Raw genomic sequence first — 18,934 nt, 5'->3', positions numbered from 1 at the left:
TTCCCCAGCGAAGGAGAAAATCAACAAAAAAGAAGCAGGAAAACCTAATGGATGATTAAGATATGATAACTGATAATTTCGAGTCAGACTAAGAGTCCTCCCTCAATATAAACTGTAATGTTGTTTTAGTACTACCCTATGAGTACGACCAAGTAACAAAGGTTGAAGAAGATGAAGAGACAATTGAAATCAAAATGGCCAACATAGGACGGTGTGCTACTACGTTATTGTTAATTCTCTATATTTTGATTGGCATTATGTTTAGTAAAACTAACTTATGAGAACATGTCGAATAAGATGTTCCACTCAACTGAAGAAGACATGTCGAATGAAGATGTCCTATAAAGGTTTTATTTGACATCGTGTATGTTATGATACTGCTGGATCGGTTGAAGTTAGTTGATGTACAGGTGCAGAATATTTTGGATTATTATGCAATCCTATGTGGCGCTTGATTTAAGGGATAAGAGATTAGCTGTGATTTCAAGATATTTGATTAGTTACTAAATATGTAGAATATTTAGGAAGCTAATATTTGAAGCTCTATCTTTATGGAGAAAATTTTGGAGGATATTTCTGGAGTGCCCTGCAGGCTGCAGCGATTTGAAGCTCAAATTCAGTCCAGAAGATTGTTACATATATCAAGCATCAAACCTATTATTTTGTGTGAACTTACATTATAGTTTGTGTTAGGTTTTGTACAGTCTTGTCTATTGTGAGCCACTCCTATATCATATTGATAAAAGAGTTTGGTGTTTTCATCGAGTTGTAAGTTATGTGTTCATTCATAAGCTTTTAAGCATTGAATGATTGTGTTTTAGAAGTGTGTCTTATAATATTTGAAATTGTATTGACGTGGATTTGAGGTGGGCCTCATACCTAGGTGAGTCTTAGGTAGAAGTTAGCACGGGTAGTGATTAATTGAGAAGTCAGTAAATTGGAGGTTGCTTACATATGAACCGAAGGTTGTTTGCATAGTACTTTGAATTAATACTATCATAATGGATTTATCCCTGACTTTGTAGCCCCCAGAGTAGGTATTGTTGATACCGAACTGGGTGAACTCTTACTTGTGTTATTTAAAGTTTCTGTACTTTTATACCTTGTCATTGTGTGTGTTTGGAAAATGGTGTCTCGACATCCTTTAGGACATCTTTAATCTGAACTCCAAAATTTCAATTAGTATCAGAGTAGGCATCATGCTCTGACTCTGGGTGAGATTTAAGGATGATACTTTTTGGTACAATGGACAAGGAAGGAGGAGGGTTCTTGAATAGACCACTTAATCTTGATGGAACCAACTATGACCCTTGGAGAGGCTCTGATCCAATTTTGATAGTTCAGAGGTTTAGGTAACACCATTTGGTGCTTCATCTTCTCGATTGGCTATGGATTTGTCTCAGATCGCATTGACACTGTGAGAAGTTTCTGGTTCATCTCCTTCTTTCCTATGTATCATTCCAATGGTGGGTTTTGTATGTATAATGTATGTATATTTGTTGATCATAAGATTGTATAAAATCTCTTTTACAAATCAATATCGATGTTTGATCTTGTTTTTGCTTTATGTGGAGGTTTGGTTTGCAATAGACATATGCTTTCTGAGTCTCTCTTGAATGAATATCTATTAGGTTATAGATTCTAGACATATGGTTTAGTCTTGATAATTGCTTGTATGTCAAAGCTTAATGCTTCTGTGTTGTCGAGTCGGTTGAGATATCGCCTTCGAGATGACATGGTTATTATCTCAACTTTTTGTTTGATATAACCTTGGTTGTGAGTGATACGTGATGGTATTGACGAGTAATTTAGATTGAGCGCAATTGATTGCCAAGTTTAAGTATTTGACGGGTAGAATGAAATGCAACTCCAAAAATAAATTCTCTTATACTATTGAGATTGTTTATTTGCTTTATTTAATTTTCCCGCATTTTAATTTCCGCATCCAAAACGATACTTAGAAGGATTGAAACTATTGAACGGTAGTTTTTCCCTCGCACCAATCCCTGTGGAGACGATACGATATAACATATATCACCGGTAATAATATACCTATTACTTTTTGCTTGTCGATTTACTGCTCTAACAAAATGGCGTCGTTGCCGGGGATTGGTGTTGATATTAACTACATCGCGATAGTTTTGCTTTCTAAGTTTCATAAATATGTTTATATTGTATATTTGTACATTTTCTCCATGCTTGTCTATTTTTGTATATATACTTGATACTTGTATACTTGTGTATAGTTATACATACTTCAAATTTTATTTGGTGAAGTGACTAAACAAGTTGAACTCGGATTAGCTCTTTAATTACAAATCTTCACTTTTCAACTTGTTTATTCATTTTCACCATTCCATTTTGTAAAAATTGTGTTTTTCTTATTGTTCAAGTATGTGCACATATGTGTTGTTTACGTATTGTTGTAAATTATATTGTTTCGTAACGTTTGTTCAAGTGTTTTGGTTAGGACACTTTCTATAGATTTGTGCGGTGAGATATCACCATGGCACAACAAGAGGAAGCCACTTGCCAAGCACAAAACAATAAAGGCGTTGAGCTTACGAAGTAAAACAAGTGCTTGTGGGAGGCACCCCAATGGTTTTGTATTATATATATTGTATTTTTCATTGTGTAGGTTTGTTGGTGTAGTGGGAGCTTGGTGAAAATGTAGCAGCTTGCTGATTTTTCTGCATTTTCCTGAGGGCGCTAAGCAAGCTCTGCTATCTCTTAGTGATCTATGCTATTTTCAGCCAGTGACTTCTATTTATGTCACTTGGCTCCCTTCCTTTTTCCCACTCCACCGATGTTGTTTAGTATTAGTTTAGGTAGTGTGAATAATAATTGTTTTAAAATGTTTTGTTCGTGTTTGTCTTTGAGCTTATTTTGAGTAAGCTTGGGGATATTGAGGTGATCTTTCGATTTTGATTGATTCAAATTGCGGATGTATGGTAATGATAGTTTTCAAAGTTGGTACACGCTAGGTATTTGTTTATCGCTTTCTATAGCATAGCATGTTTAGGAAACTTATCATCTGCATACTTACTATGCCATCCATTATTTTTACATTACTTGTTCATTTATAAATCACTTTAGCTCCTTTTTTATCCATAAATGTGAGGAAGCTTTTCATTGTTCATATATGTTGGAGCCCATAATTCTTATTTTAACTGAATTTTATTATGCTTAATCTTTTATTTGTGTTGATTGTATAAATTCATGAAAGTGATCAAAGAAATTTTTGTTCCATTTTGAGCACAACTACCTTGGCCAAATAGTCAATTCACCTTGTAAGTGTGAGATCATTAGTATCCCTTTTGAGCCTTTTTGTCAATGTCAATGTTGTTTTTGCAAAATGCTTGTCTATGAGTGTTTGGTTCTCATTTTTGTACAGATGTTGATTCTTTGTTTTCTTGAACCCTCAACTATGATTTATTGTTTGAATTTTTTTAGCCTTGCCTTAGAAAGTAGGAAGTATTCACACATTAATGTTGGTTGAATTCAAGTTGGGGAGAGAATTATTATGCACTTATTTAGTGGTTGCTATGAGGTGTAGAAAGAAAAGAAAAGAAATGTGGAAAAGAAAGAAAAAGGAAGAAGAAAAAAAAAAGAGAAAAGTTTTTAAAATGAAAAACAAAAAGAGAATCAAATAGAATAATGTTGTGTTGAATAAGTGTTATGATCAGTGCAAATTTGGGATGAAAGAAGAAGTTTGATTGAAATTTTGTGTTTGAAACTATGTGAGTTGATTACTCCCTTAGGTTTAGGCAAGTTTTTGTTTCAATTAGCTTTAGGAATTATCCCTTGTTGATTAACCAAACCACAGTACAACCTTGAAATCCCTTGTGATTCTTGCCTTTGTAGTTTCAATATAAGATTTTTAAATGAATGCATAATTTAGTCTTTTGTTTGCATGATTGTTGGATGAGGGTTAAAAGTTCTCACCTTTGTGTGTTCTTCATCTACTGATGAATTTTTGCAAGGTGTGATTCATGATTGAGCTTATTTTGTTTTAGAATGTTTAGCATAATTTTTGTACTTAGGATTCGTTTCGTTACATGTTGTCATTGTAGGATTGTGGTAAGTATTTACCTTGTTTGTGTGTTTTTGTTGGAACCATACATTTGTTTTCCGCTTTTGAAACTTGTTGATTCATGATTCTTTGGTTAGTTACTTTTGTTCTTTGATTTGTTTGGCCTTGTTTGAGGACAAACAAGTTTAAGTTAGGGAGAATTTGATAAGTGTCAAATTATAGTTATTTTTTATATAGTGTTGCGACACTTATTGTCTCTTTTTTCTTTATTTGTGCGTGAATGCGTACATTTTCGTTATATTTGTACATATTACATATTTTTTAGTTTTGATTCATTTATGTACCGTTTGACCATTTTTCAATTGTTTATAGGTATTTTAGTGTATTGGAGTCCCGAGCAATAAAGTGTCGAAGGCACGACTTCGAATACGCTACCACCTTCAAGACAGTAGTCAGAGTTGTGTTCGCAAGCTCGCTTAGCGAGGTCATTTGTGATGTTCCAAATATTTTCCCAAATAAGCGAGGACTCGCTTAGCGAGATTTTCCTCGCTTAGCGAGGTCTGCGATTTGAGATTTTGTATATATGTTGTAAAACCATTTTTTTAGGTTTTTTATCACCCTTTTCCCCTTGGAGAGGCTCTGTTCCAATTTTGATAGTTTAGAGGTTTATGCAACACCATTGGGTGTTACATCTTGTCAATTGGCTATGGATTTGTCTCAGATCCCGTTGACACAGTGAGAAGTTTCCGGTTCATCTCCTTCTTCCTTATGTATCATTCCAATGGTGGGTTTTTAAATTATATTTCTACTCTTATTATATGTATATTTACTGATCATGGGATTGTATAAAATCTTTTTAACAAATCAATATCGATGTTTGTTCTGGTTTTTGCTTTATGCGGAGGTTTGGTTTGCAGTATACATATGTTCTTTGAGTCTCTCTTGAATGAATATCTATTAGGTTCTAGATTATAGACATAGGGTTTAGTCCTAATAGTTGCTTGTGTATTGGAGCTTAATGCTTCTGTGTTGTCAAGTCGGTTGAGACATCGCCTTCGAGATGACACAGTTGTTATCTCAGCTTTACGTTAGATATAACCTTGGTTGTGAGCGATACATGATGGTATTGACGAGTAATTTAGGTTAAATGCAATTGATTGGCAAGTTTAAGTATTTAACGGGTAGAATGAACTGCAACTCTAGAATAAATTCTTTTAGACTATTGAGATTGTTTATTTGCTTTATTTACTTTTCCCGCATTTTACTTTCCACACCCTAGACGGAATGAAACTGTGGAACGGTAGTTTTTCCTTCGCACCAGTCCATGTGGAGACGATAAGATATAACCTACCCGATAATAATATACATATTACATTTTTCTTGCCGCTTTACCACTCCAACAGTTATGTAGTAGGAGCATTTTTATGTGTCTTTCCCTCCTTCGAGAATGGTGTTTGAGTGACCAACGACGGTTATGAGCTTTGGGTGGAGGATGGCTCCCTCCCGTTCCCTTAGAGCAGAGAGGAAGAGTATGATATCTCCTGCTTGGGTAACAGTTTGCAGATCATGGAGTAACTTCATGTGGCTTGACCACTTTGGTTGGGATTAGCTCTGATACTGTTGAGGCTCTGTCGCATGAAGCCGCCTCCCGTATGTTGTTATCCCTTAGAAGGACATAATGTAACTTTTCTTCTATTCTTAAGATCCTGCCCGCCGGAAATTTTGACTTTTGATGGTGCACCAAGTTGTACACACTACTTAATAGGTTTATGGCTCCCTGAATGCCTAGGTTGGCTTGCAACAATTCGAGGTTGGGAAACATCTCTTGTTCAAATACTAGAGGTTGCAAATGAGGTCAGTTTGAAGGTTTACCTTGATATGGAAGAGGCAAAAGGCTAAGAGGTTGAAAAAGCTTTGAATCCTCCTTAGTTGATTCTTCCAAGAGCCAAATCTCGAGGTGTTGGAATGGAGGGACAAGTTACTAAGACTGGATCGTCCATCTAAGGTGGAGGAAAATGAGATTTGTTAGCTTCAACATAGCTTTGGGAGTTTGGTATTAGAATGCTCAGAAAGATATCAAAGTTTATGAGGAAAAAATCAAAGATTTTGATCAGCAACAGGGAAACGGTTATTTTATATGGAATTCTTAGGAATCAAAACTTGATTCTCACAAGAAACAATGAGATGAGATCTTGATCAATAAAGCAAGTTCTATTGCGGAAGAGAAGAGACTGAACTGCAAGATTTGCACTCTAACGCCCAAGTTAGTGGGAGAATGAACAGTAAAGTGAGAGTAATACTTGATTTAAATATCTGAAATAACGAGCTTTCTCCCTTGTATAAAGTGAGCGGTTAAAATCATCTGCGTGACAAAATGCTTGTTATACAAAGGACTGATGAATTTAACCAAACGACATTCGACATGTTTGAAGGAAAAAATCATTTGTCTTTTGTGGAATAAGAGATCACATATTACATATGCTATTTATCTAAATATCGCTCTTGAACTCTTCAGATCTTAGGAACGATCCAACATAATAAATAAATATACAAAAATAAAAAGTAAGCGAAGAATAAATTGTGCCATTAATATTTTTCTATATTTAAAAAAAAATCATGTGAAATCACCATTTTCCCGTATAATGCACTATTTATAATAAGTAAATAAATAGACGTAAATTCTATATGGAAAAGTAAAAGTCTCTTTTGTTGGGGTAGGTTGAAAATATATTTGTTGAAGAAGTCTCACATTTCTTAGTTTTGTAAAAGAAGGAGTCCATGACTATATATAGGATTAAAGTTTTTCTAAGTCTCACATCGCTTAGTTTAGTGATGAAAGAGGGAGTTCAAGACTATATATAAGATTCAAGTTCTTCATTCTAAGATGCACCAATCAAAAGCACTTTAAACTTGTATTTTACTTTCTTTATTCTCTTATACTCTTGTTTTAGAGTGTTGTGAGATGTAGTTAAATATTTGTCTTAGAGGACAGGGCCGGCCCAAACAACTAAGAGGCTCTGTTTTAATATTTTAAATAGGCCTCTTATAAAATAAAATATAAAATACATACTAATATTTCTCTTTAAAAAGTATATAGAGATTTTATTACTAGTTATATATTAACATGAAAGAAATTAGATTTGTGAAAAAATTATAAAATTGTATAAATATTAAATTAAGTTAAGTTAAATCAAATTATTCAAAATAAAATTTTTAATTATAATTTATTTAATCATAATGACTTAATTAAAATTAATAATAATTTTGCAAATTTTGTAATATATTATTAAAAAGTAAAATATGACAAAAGAGTTTGTAAAATAATATACACTTTTTTCAAAAACAAAAGAAAATAATAATACAACAAACTAGTGTATATAATATAGAGAAGTTAATTAAAGAGCTTTTAAATTAAATAGATAAATATATGCATTAAATTAGTTTAAACTGTAAACCTTTTTTCTTCAAATCATAACACTCAATTGCTGTGTTATTTTACATGAGCATATATTTTCATCTGGGGCCTAAAGAGTTGAGGCCATGTATTGTGATCTTTGTTGCATATGCACAGGGTCGGGCCTGTTGAAGAGTGTGGGTGTACTAAGAGTCGGGGATAGTTGAGCGTATATTATGTGTTGTAACAAGTCGTAGTTTTTTCTCCAGTTTTGAAGTTTTCACGTTAATCTCTTGTGTTGTATCGCAGCTTTTGGTTTGATCCAAGGATAGGAGTTCTTAGTATGTCTATGGTGGAAGCTTTGTCTGATCTTCCACATCAGAAAAGAAGAGTAGTGTTGTCAAAGAGTTGTTAAGTTGTAGTCACAAGTTCCGATGTGTAGTTTGGGCTAGAGAAAATTGATGGAAGAATTGTTTTTGACTTGTAGAAAGTTTAAATCAAAGATGTGTGTGGATACAAACAAGATTACACAAGATGGAAGTTATGTCGATGGTTGAAGAGATTAACAAGGATATACTATAAATTTTCAACCTAATATTTAACAAATGAAAATTCTTGGAGTTGAACTTCAAATAATTTTTTTTTATAATAAAGTATATGATGATGACAATGTGAAAAGCAAATATGATTGTCACAACCTATATTTATAAGATAAGTTGTGAAAAAAAATTGTAAAAGTTAATTTCAATGTTAGCCATGCATGCATAAATATGATGGCTTGTTAAGAAGTAAGATAGTGACAGTTTCATGCACATGAGTCCCTTTAGAAAACAACAAAATAAAAGAATCAAAATTCTATTTGAAATACGTAAAAATAAAAAATGAAGTAGTATTATTTTCTGCATATAAATTATACATGTCGAATAAAATAAGAGTTCCAGTGGACAAGTCAAGATTTTGGTGTAGTTTTGCTTGAACAACCAACAAATTGATAGGAGTGATCTAATATTTATATATAAGTCCCTCAAGTTAGCAGATTCTATTTCGTATTCGTTTCCAAGGAACTTGTAACGTATGAGGTGACATCACATGTACATACCAGCCTTATAAGGGTGCATCTGATTTACAATAATTTATGTTTTGTCGAATTTCTTGTTATTATATTTTTTTTAATCAAAAAGAGATTATATTAAAATAAAAAATAAAAAAAAACGAACACAAGAGGGAATCAAACCAAAATCTCTTAAGAATAAAGCCTAAGTCTAAGAGTTTCTTTTTGTCTAATAAGTATGCTTTAGTAATATCCTTATGCACAAAACTAAATCAAGTGATCTTTTTGTTCTTTAAGCCGATATTAACCAGAAAATCCGCATAAAAATTGGCTAACCGAAAAAAAATGAGTGATCCTGAAATCAATAATAAGATTGTATGTCCAATACGTAAGCCAATGAAATTTAATTTTCCAAGACACGAAATTAGAATTCGAAAAAGCCTTCAAAACTAAAATACAGTCTATTTCGAGCCATAACTTTGTCCACTGCATCTGCTTGACTTTCTCAATCGCAAAAATTACAACCAAGAATTTAGCCATAACTGGGGAGCCTGCATTTAAATAAAACACTGAAACTAAGCAGGTGGTTTGCTTGATCATCACGAAAGATACCTCCTCAAGCTGCCAAAATTGGAGAACCATTATCTCTTTTGTCCAATTTTTTGATTAATTTCCACATTAAATAGGATATAAAAATAATTAGCCCATTTGATTTTATGTGTTTTAGCAAATCGAACATATCCTTTAATTTTATTTTTTGGTAGAAAACGTATCCTTTAATTTAAACAAAGAATTGTTATGATGATGTTGTAAATATGAAGTTTTAAATTACACTCGGAAGGCTAATTAAAAGTTATTTTAAATAATAATTTAAATTATACGTTTGAGAATAAACATTTATTAGAAAAGGTTCCTTATTGGCTGATATATATGAAAAAATATAATTGGTCAATAGTTTGGATGCTCTCTATATATGAGAATTTGGTCTTGAAATATTAAATTTGGTCACAATTGACATTGCGGGGTCGAATGAAAGAAAGTGTTCACCGTAAAATTTGAGAAAAAATATTGTTTTAAAGAATGGTGTAAATATAAAAATGACAAAATTTGAAAAAATTATAGGAAAGCTAATAATGAGATTAAGAAGGCGGTGACGACCGAAGTAAGAACTCAAACTTTTGACGAGTTATACCTATCTTTAGAAATTAAGGAGGGAGAAAAAAACTATATATATGCTTGTTAAGGAAAGAGAAAGAAAGACAAGAGATTATTTGGATCAAGTGAAGTGTGTTGAAAATGAAGAAGGCAAAGTTTTAGTTCAGGAAAAAAATATAAAGGATAAGTAGAAGATGTATTTTTACAATTTATTTAATAAAGGGTATGATATCTCATAGACTCTGGCAGGCTCGATGTTAGAGAAGAGGATTGAAACTATAATTACTACCGTCGAATTTAGAAACAATGATGAGTAATAGTAAGGCGGTTGGGTCAGAGAATATACGTATTGAAGTATGAAAAATTCTTGGAGAGAAATATATTGAGTGGATCACCAAACTCCTTAATGAAATTCTGAGGTCAAAGAAAATCTCCGATGAATGGAGAAAAAACACTTAGTTTCAATTTATACGAACAAGTGGGACATACAAAATTGTGCAAATCATAGAGCGGTTAAACTTATGAGTTATACCATGAAGTTATGGAAAAAATGATTGAACAAAGACTTAGAAAAGAGACTCAAGTCATTGAGAATCAAGTTGGTTTTATGCTTAAAAGATTGATCGTGGAAACGATCTATCTACTACAACATGTGATGGAGTAGTGTCATATGGACCAACAAGACTTGCATTTAGTTTTTATTGACTTGAAGAAAGCATATGATAGAGTGCCTAGAGAGATTTTGTAGAAAGACTTAGAAAAGAATGGGGTTATGATTTTATATATTCAAACTATACTATATATGTATGAAAGGGTATTAGCTAACATGCACACATAAGGTGGAGAGACTGACGATTTTTCCATTATAATAGGTTTGTATTAAGGTTTACCCTAAGCCCCTATCTTTTTACCTTAATTTTAGATGTACTCACAAAACACATCCAAGAGCCAACGAGTTGCATGTTTTTTGCATATGATATAATTATACTTTGAGAAACGAAGGAGGATTTAAATGAGAGGTTGTAGACTTGGAGACGAGAGGTTCAGAAACACATGGTTTTCACCTAAGCATAAGTAAGACGGAGTATATAGATGTAAGTTCAACAAACGGAGAAGCGTTTCTAACCTAGAGCTGAAAGTTTGAGATCGTATCACCCCTCAAGTCACACAGATTAAATATCTTGGTTATGTAATACAAAATGATAGAGAAATAGAAAAGGGTATAAACCATCAAATTCAAGTTGGATGGTAGAAATAGAGAAGGAATTCAGGGGTTTTATGTGACACAAAGATATAGCTCAAGCTCAACGGAATATTTTATTGAATTACAATAAGACCTGCAATGTTGTACGGTACAAAATGTTTGACGTTTAAGAATCAACACGAGAATAAAGTAAGTGTAACTGTGATGAAGATGTTACGTTGGATGTGTGGTAAGACTAGAAATGATACGATTAGAAATGAAAACATTCTAGAGACTTTTTGGGTAGCACCTATAGTAGATAAAATGGTTGAAAATACACTTATGTGGTTTGGGCATGTAGAGAGAAGACCAGTAGATTTTATAGTAAGAAGAATAAATTAAATGAGAAAAAGTCAAACAACTAGAAGAAGAGAAAGACCTACAAAAACTATGAAAAAAGATTAGAAAAGATCTCGAGAAATACGATTTGAATAGAAATTATTCTAAATAAAAAAGTATGGGAAAATTTAATCTCTAACCGACCTTGCTTAATGAAATAAGATTTGGTTGTTGTTTATGTATGATGATTCAAAATAATGTTTTTATGAACCACTTGTTATTAAATTAAATTTATTAACCATTTAAATTCAACTACTATTTGATTGAAGTTGAACTTTTTCATTTATATATCTTTGTCTGTTATCTATTTATGTAAAAGGAAGTTGTGTCTATCTTTTTTTCTAAGTAGATAGAGATCAAAAATTAAATCCATGAAACAAATTCGAACTCAATTAGATTCATTATGTATGAGAATAATATTCTCAATTAATTTTCATTCAATTATGCCAACACTAGAAATTACGCATGTGTCATAAAAGCTTTGCTTCCATATTCTTCTACTAGACTAGAATATTAGTCAAGGTATTCTTATTGACACAAGCCTGACGGCTAAATGTATATTCACATAACTTTGTGTACATATTAGATACGCTGTCTAGAATAGAATATAAAGAAAAATAAATTAAATTATACATATTAATTAAAAAGAAAATAGATATTTATATTTAATAGTTCAATTTCAATAAAAAATTATTTTATATCAAAATCGTCTTTATAAATTAAAAAAATTGAATCATTAAAAATACAAAAATAAAAATGATTTAAATTAAAAGTGATTTAGAGATACTTCTAATAAATAGATGAAAAACTGTTGATATTTATTTGTCTTGATATCAATGGTGGGTCAAGAAGTTAAGACCTATTTATTAGGAATCATGGGTTTTTTGGTGTTACATTGGTTACATCCAATATAAATATATATTATTCAAAATTAAAAGTTAATTAAAATCATATTATTTTTCATAAAAGCTTTTTATGAAAATTTGATTAAAAATATTTTCAAATTCAAGTGATTTTTTTTTTAAATTTTGAAATGAAAAAAAATAGTAGAATGATGAAATCTGAAAAATAACATTTTATGAAAAATTATTTAATCTAATTTTTTATTGTAATTTTTTTTTAAAAAAAAATTATAAATTTTTAAACAAAATTATATAACACTATGGGCCCTACCAGGGATCTGCTGATTAATCCATTATCTAAGTGGTTACTCTCATGGAAGCATATGTATGTGAGTACGAGGGTATGTGATCTTATTTAATTACTCAATTTAATGCTTAATATTATTTCCATTTTCTTCTTTTCTTTTATCAAACTGTCAATCAAAATTTGGAAGAAATTAGTTAGGATTTGAAGGTTTTTTTTGCGATACAAAGGGTGATGCTAGGATTTCCTGGGTTAACTGGTCAAATGTTTGTAAACATAAGAAAAAAAGGGCCGGCTTTCGAGATAATCGCTTGGTTAACTTGTCTCCTTCGGCCAAATGGAGGAGGTGGAGGTTGATCTCATATGCTTCTGGTCTTTGGTGTGAGATCATGTCGGCTAGATATAGAGCTTTTGTTGTGTTCTCTTGTCGATTTTCAAGGTTTCGTTTAGTGTTCACTTTTGCAAGGAAGCTTTGGAGGCCTTCTAAAGCTTTGATTCTGTTGTCCTAAGTTCTGAATATGTTGAAGACAAGGTTCTGATGAATAGGTTATGAAGTTATGAAGACATTACTTCTATAGACCAAGTGCTGAAAGCTCTAAAGACAAGGTTCTACTGAACAGGTCCTGAAGACTCAAAGACTTAGGTTAAGAAGACTCAAGTTTTAATCCTTCTACAACATGATTCAATCAACTTACATTAGAAGTCTCTAAAGATATAAAAGACTAAGATCAATAATGACTTGCATGAGATGGTGAGTATAAAAGTACAATGTACATTGTGACCTCTAATCTTATAGGATGCCGTAAGGACAATCCTTTCTGCACTTGTTATCTACCATTCCCACCATGACCGTTGGGAACTTACAACTGGATTTGTGTTTCCTATTTTACCCTCCAACGCATATATTTCTTTAGCTATAAAAGGAAGACTTGGATGAATTTGAAATCAATTAATCATTTCTACAAAACTACACCAAAGCGCTGCACAAACTCTGTTGAGATATTCTTTATATAATTTTGTATTTTTTTAGCAAGGAGCTTTTGTTCATATCTTGCTTTCAACACTTTTGTGTTGTTGTACTTAAACATCGTGTAATCTGCTTGTTAGAAGCATCTCTGTATACACATCTTTGTAATCAACGATGGTTGATAGATTCCTTGAGAGACTAGGTTTAGTTAGAATTCTCAAGAAGACAGTGGTTGTTGTCATTGTGGTTGGCAATAAGGGTCAGCGAACTTGTTGGGGTTGTCAGTAAGGTTGATCAAACTTAGTGTGGTTGTCTATAGCTTGACATTAAGGATCAGCTGAACTTGTTGTGGTTGTCACCAAGGTTGATCGGACTTAGTGTGTTCTTTTGTAGCTTGACATTAAGGATCAACACACTTGTTAGACTTGTCAACAAGGTTGGTCAAACTTATTGTGGTTGTTTGTAATCTGTTTGGTTATAATGGATTAAGTCCTTGTTGATAAGGAAAAATTACCTTGGCGGACGGACTGGAATAACTTCGTTAACAGTGAAACAGGATAAAAATAATTGTGTTCATTTATTTTTATTCACTTGTTAACTTTGTGTTTGAGTTGCGAAAAGATTATATTTGGTACAACTCAATTCAAACCCCTCTTTCTTGTGTTTTTCGCACTTTCAGCAACCACATCTTTCTTTGCTTACACCACAATTTTTTGAAACGACACTATGATTGAACCTATCTGCAACTTCAACATGGTGTTCATAGCATCCCATCTTCGGCATAAATCACCTCGACTTGTCGTCAACATGTTTTTAAATCTCCAATGAACAAACTCCATCCTAAAAACCATAAATAGAAATATATGTTAAATTATGATTAATGATGTAATAACATCAAACTCTCATGTTCCGTGTACCTGTTTGTTGTTGTGTTTCCTAAATGAGTGAGTCTGTTAGTCCAAATAGTAATAAACAATTATTTATAAGGTGTCAACCATGTTTCATTCACATATTTAACAAATAAAGGAATATCAGCACAAACACTCTCAAAGTGCTTGAAGTGTTCGGCAAACTCAATTTTTATATTTGAATACATAATGTTATTCCATAGATCCATGACATGTTCTTGTCTTTTTGATTTAACGTACTTTTACATTTCATAGTAACTTTTTTTAAAATATGGAACAAACACAACAAATGAGTTGCATTTGGAAACACAGATTACATGACATTCATCAATGCAAGTTTTCGGTCCGTCACCACAACCTTCGATAACAATTTCTTAGCAAAGAACAACTCTTTAAGCTTCTCCAGTGTCCAACTGAAAACACACTTGACGATCAAAATGCACATAATCAAACTGATAACTAAACATTTAACACAAATATCAGGATGTGCAATCAAAATTTCTTACCTATTTGTCTTGTATGTGCAATAAAAAATCAGCACCAAATAAAATATATTCAACAACTTCACAGAATCAGGATGTGTCCAAAAGATATCAACTACAACATATGAGTTGTCTCTATTTCTAGTCCAACACATGTATTTCTCTTTATGAATAAGGCTCAACAACATCTGCATTTCAATCAATGTACCTCTTTTTCCCGTTCTGTATGTAGCTCTAGTTTTATACACATTGGTAACACTCGTGAGATTTTCTGGATTTTTGCCTTTCAAAGCAGCAACTATGTACCTTGGAGCCATAATGTACTTCGTCATGTCATTCACAAACTTTCTTTCATGATCTTTTAGACGGCCCAATATGTCATGGCCTTCCAAATCCTCTGATAGTTAATGATTGGGCATCCTGCACCTAACCATCACCTTTCAACCAATACCACTTGGAACAGATCTCAGCTTAAAAGGGCATTTAATTTTCATACTATAAATGCCTTCAAAGGAATTATTGTTTTCATATACATTCCTTCTTTTGTAATTTCCTCCTCTCTCATAAACCATATTAATCAATTTATCCGTCCTCCCTGACATTCCATTAATAGAATCAAGACTTAAATATCTGTCAATTACAACATATAAATATTAAATTATCAGTTTCATAAAGACGGAAAACAATTAAAACTTGCATTTGTTGCATAGAACACATACGACTTCCGTGGTGAAGAACTTTGTAAAATCTGTACAGGAATCCGTAGAAAAAGTTGTCGGTTCTTAACCACACAAGTAAACAATTTTATTTGCAGCCATACCGAAAATTTCAAGTATATGTAAAATTTTCGGTATACCGAAAAATCTGAAAGTTCTGGAAAATTTTAATACTCCTCGAAAATTTCACAAATTTCTGATATTTTTCTTTGGGTTTCTAGAACAACATCAAATTTTTCAAATTTCCCGGTAAATCGTCTCCGGAAATTCTGGAATTTACATACTATTTCTGGTAATAACGTCACAATGAATACCGGAAATTTCGTTTAGGATACTGGAAATTTGATTTTTACTGCATGACCATAGTAGATTTTTTTTAAGAAATATAAATTTCATTTAGGTGTGACATGTTGAATTTTCTCAACCTTTGCACTCGTCCACATACCTTTAGTACATATTTGATTGGGCTAAGGCCCATTTTTATATTGGATTAAGCCGTCTTAAGTAAGTAAAGTTTAGGAGGCACTACTACGAAAAACACATTTAAATGTGAGATAACGAATGGTGTCATAAAAAGTGTCTCACTTTACCTCTCGATTTTAGTTCCACCGACGATTAATGTGTAAAGGTTATGAATTCAATTTCCAAAGATATCCTTTTTTGATTTTTTTTAATGACGAAAACACATTTTTCTTAGTTGATCCCGTGGTGATTGACGCTGGATTTGGTAGGGAGGATCCCTGTTCGATTCCCTCAACTGCGATCGGGAGGGAACTGAACCCACTTGATGTTGACGTCCTTGTCGAGTTTTCTTATAGCTTTCCGACTTTGTTTAACTTTAATTTCTCACAGGTCTCAAAATTCAATTTTCTTCTCTTTATAACTTGGCTTTAAGTGATACTTCTTCCTCAATGATATAATTTGTAAGACTCTCTGTTTTATCATCCCAACTTGGATGTAGACGTTTTGAATTTAACCAGCAGCCCCACCTTTCTTGCTCCTTTACTACTTTCTACAGACATCTTCATTTAAAATTTTCACATTACGTGAATCTTCTTTATCTCCTGAATTGACCCATCTTTATAATAAAAGTGCTTTTAGCTCGTAACGTGGTATTTACACGCAGCAGATAAGTACTTAATTATCACTTTGACTGATTCACATCTCATATTATCACTATAAAAATAGTTTCTAATTTAAAATACATTTTTTTTAAACTCTTTATATGGATACTACAAATTAGAGACCAATGAGGTCAGCATTTGGTCCACCTCATTTCTCCAATCAACCTCATTTGGTCTGTATTTGTTCAAGGATTATAATTTTATAAATGGAACACACAATATGTAATATAAAACTCATCATTATTAACAGAACTTGACAAGTTACATAATTTTAATTAGACCCTCCTAAATTAAAAAAAAATATCAAAAAACCTACAAATTTGGATGAAATTAAAAAAAATGTCTCTTACAAACTAACATTTCCTTCTATCTCATGATGATTCAAGGCATCACTTAGAGCTATTTCTTTCTTCTCTTGTTGTTCCATAGTATCACAAAGAACAATCCCTATAGTTTCTGGCAAATACAACAATGTAATATTCGACAACATTATCACAACTCCGAACACTCCATATGAGAATATATTGTTCTTCCTCCCAGCAGATATCAAAAACGGACAGAATATGCATCCAAACACAATAGCTTGTCTCACCAACGACGTCGTCGTGTTCCGAACACACGTCGGAAACAGCTCTATAATGTATATCAGAAACACATTATAAGCTGTACATCCACCAAAGAATGCAACCATTGCTAACACCACTTTAGCTGCTGGTACCCTATGCTCGAAAACAGCACACATCAAACAACAGATTCCACTTAAGATTGAGAAAGCAAGAATTGAAGGTCTTCTTTTATAGTTTTCTAAAAAGTATGTTGCTACACATGATGGAAATTCCATTGAAGCACTGAAAACTACTGCAAGATAAATGTTGAATCCTAAATTTCCGACGGCGAGTGGCATACCGAAATAAACCATTCCAACTCCAATTCCAAGAATCATGACGGCTATCATTCTTATAACAGCCCATCTTTTATGAAACAATTCACCTACTGATGAGTAAAGTTGAAAGAATGAAAATTTTTCTTTTGTGGGTGGCTTTGGTAATCTCGAAGCTAGACTAACGCTATGATCATCAGCGGTTTCTTCTGAAGAAACTCTTTTGAGCATTTTCAGAATTTCTTTCTCTCGACCTTGCATAACAAGCCACCTCGGCGACTCGGTAACAAAGAAATAAGCAATGACAGAGTATATTATAGCTGGGATGGAAGACCAAAGGTAAAGAGATTTCCATGAAGAGTTTCGGTTAATGTAAGCGAAACCGGGCAATGACATGTAACCCATTGTGAAGGTGAAATACTCAACAATTCCAACTCGGAATCGCCATTCGGCGCTTACTTTTTCGGTAAGCAAAACAAGAACACATGTTCCAATTGACGAGCGCCAGAAACCGATCAAGAATTTCAAGGCGGAGTAAATCCAAACATTGGTGGAGAAGATTATGAGCATGGAAGTTATGGACATAGAGACACAAGAAAAGATTAACATGTTTTTTCTACCGAGAGATGAATCAGCTAAAGCTGCAAGAAAGAAAGAGCCAAGAAGACAACCAATGAAGAAAGAAGATTGTGGTAAACCAGTGATGAAGGTGCTAGCACATTCAAGGTTCCAATTAGAGATGATTGTGTTTGAAGGGTGAGTGTCCCAAGACCAAGAAGATCTTGGGAGTTTACAGATATCAGAAGATGATGAACATGATGAGTTTGTGGTTGTGTCAGTGCAGTGCCATTTAGGGTAATTATCAGTGTAAATGCTGATGAAAGATTGTTGTGCATCAAAGAACATTGATATTGCAACAAGAACAGCTTGTAGGAAATCCAACCAGCCAAAATTTGATAAACTTTTTTCTATGATTTCATCCCATGATAACTTTGGTTTGTTTTGTTGGTCAGCATTGGAATGAGATTCAGTTGCATTAGTTTGAACTGAACTTTCCATTGCTGTTGTGTTTGTGTTTGTTGTTGTTATGAAGTTTGAGGTTGAGAATTGAGAAGGATGATTGTGTGGTTTTATAGTAGAGAAGAACAAATTAAATAATGATAAAAATAGAGATGCGGTGGCTGGCTAATAGAAGTGGACCATTTGAAAGTGGGTTGGACTGAAATATGGGAAACGGCACTAAGATATATTACTAACATTTTTAAAAAAATAATGTATCTAATTTATAAACCCCGCAGGTATAGCTAAGGTGATATGGGTCTTGCTCCTCTCAAAGTTCTGAGTTTGAATTCTGTTAGGTGTTATTAATTTTTGGGTTGGGTCAATCTATAAAGAATTTTGTTCTGGTTTTAAATGGGCCCCTACTAATAGATGGTGAAATTGATCTTTCTTGAATTAGTCGGTCGCAAATCGAATATTTTCGAAAAAAATATGTA

At 32.8% G+C, this 18,934-nt stretch overlaps 1 protein-coding gene across 1 annotated transcript; it reads right to left on the bottom strand.

Annotated features, from left to right (window-relative positions):
- Positions 1 to 16,781: 16,781 nt before the first annotated feature.
- On the bottom strand, positions 16,782 to 18,563 carry LOC131618469 (organic cation/carnitine transporter 3-like). The gene has a single exon (XM_058889686.1). The coding sequence runs from the start codon at positions 18,495 to 18,497 to the stop codon at positions 16,905 to 16,907; it is 1,593 nt and encodes a 530-aa protein (XP_058745669.1). The 5' UTR covers positions 18,498 to 18,563; the 3' UTR covers positions 16,782 to 16,904.
- Between the last annotated feature and the right edge of the window lie 371 nt (positions 18,564 to 18,934).

This window comes from Vicia villosa, linkage group LG7, assembly GCF_029867415.1.
Source record: "Vicia villosa cultivar HV-30 ecotype Madison, WI linkage group LG7, Vvil1.0, whole genome shotgun sequence".
Lineage (NCBI taxonomy): Eukaryota > Viridiplantae > Streptophyta > Magnoliopsida > Fabales > Fabaceae > Vicia > Vicia villosa.
The sequence above is the reverse complement of the archived record's forward strand: the minus strand, read 5'-3'. Positions and strand labels throughout refer to the sequence as shown.

Coding starts and splice junctions, on each gene's coding strand:
- LOC131618469 (XM_058889686.1), bottom strand. CDS start 18,497: ATGGAAAGTTCAGTTCAAACTAATGCAACTGAATCTCATTCCAATGCT.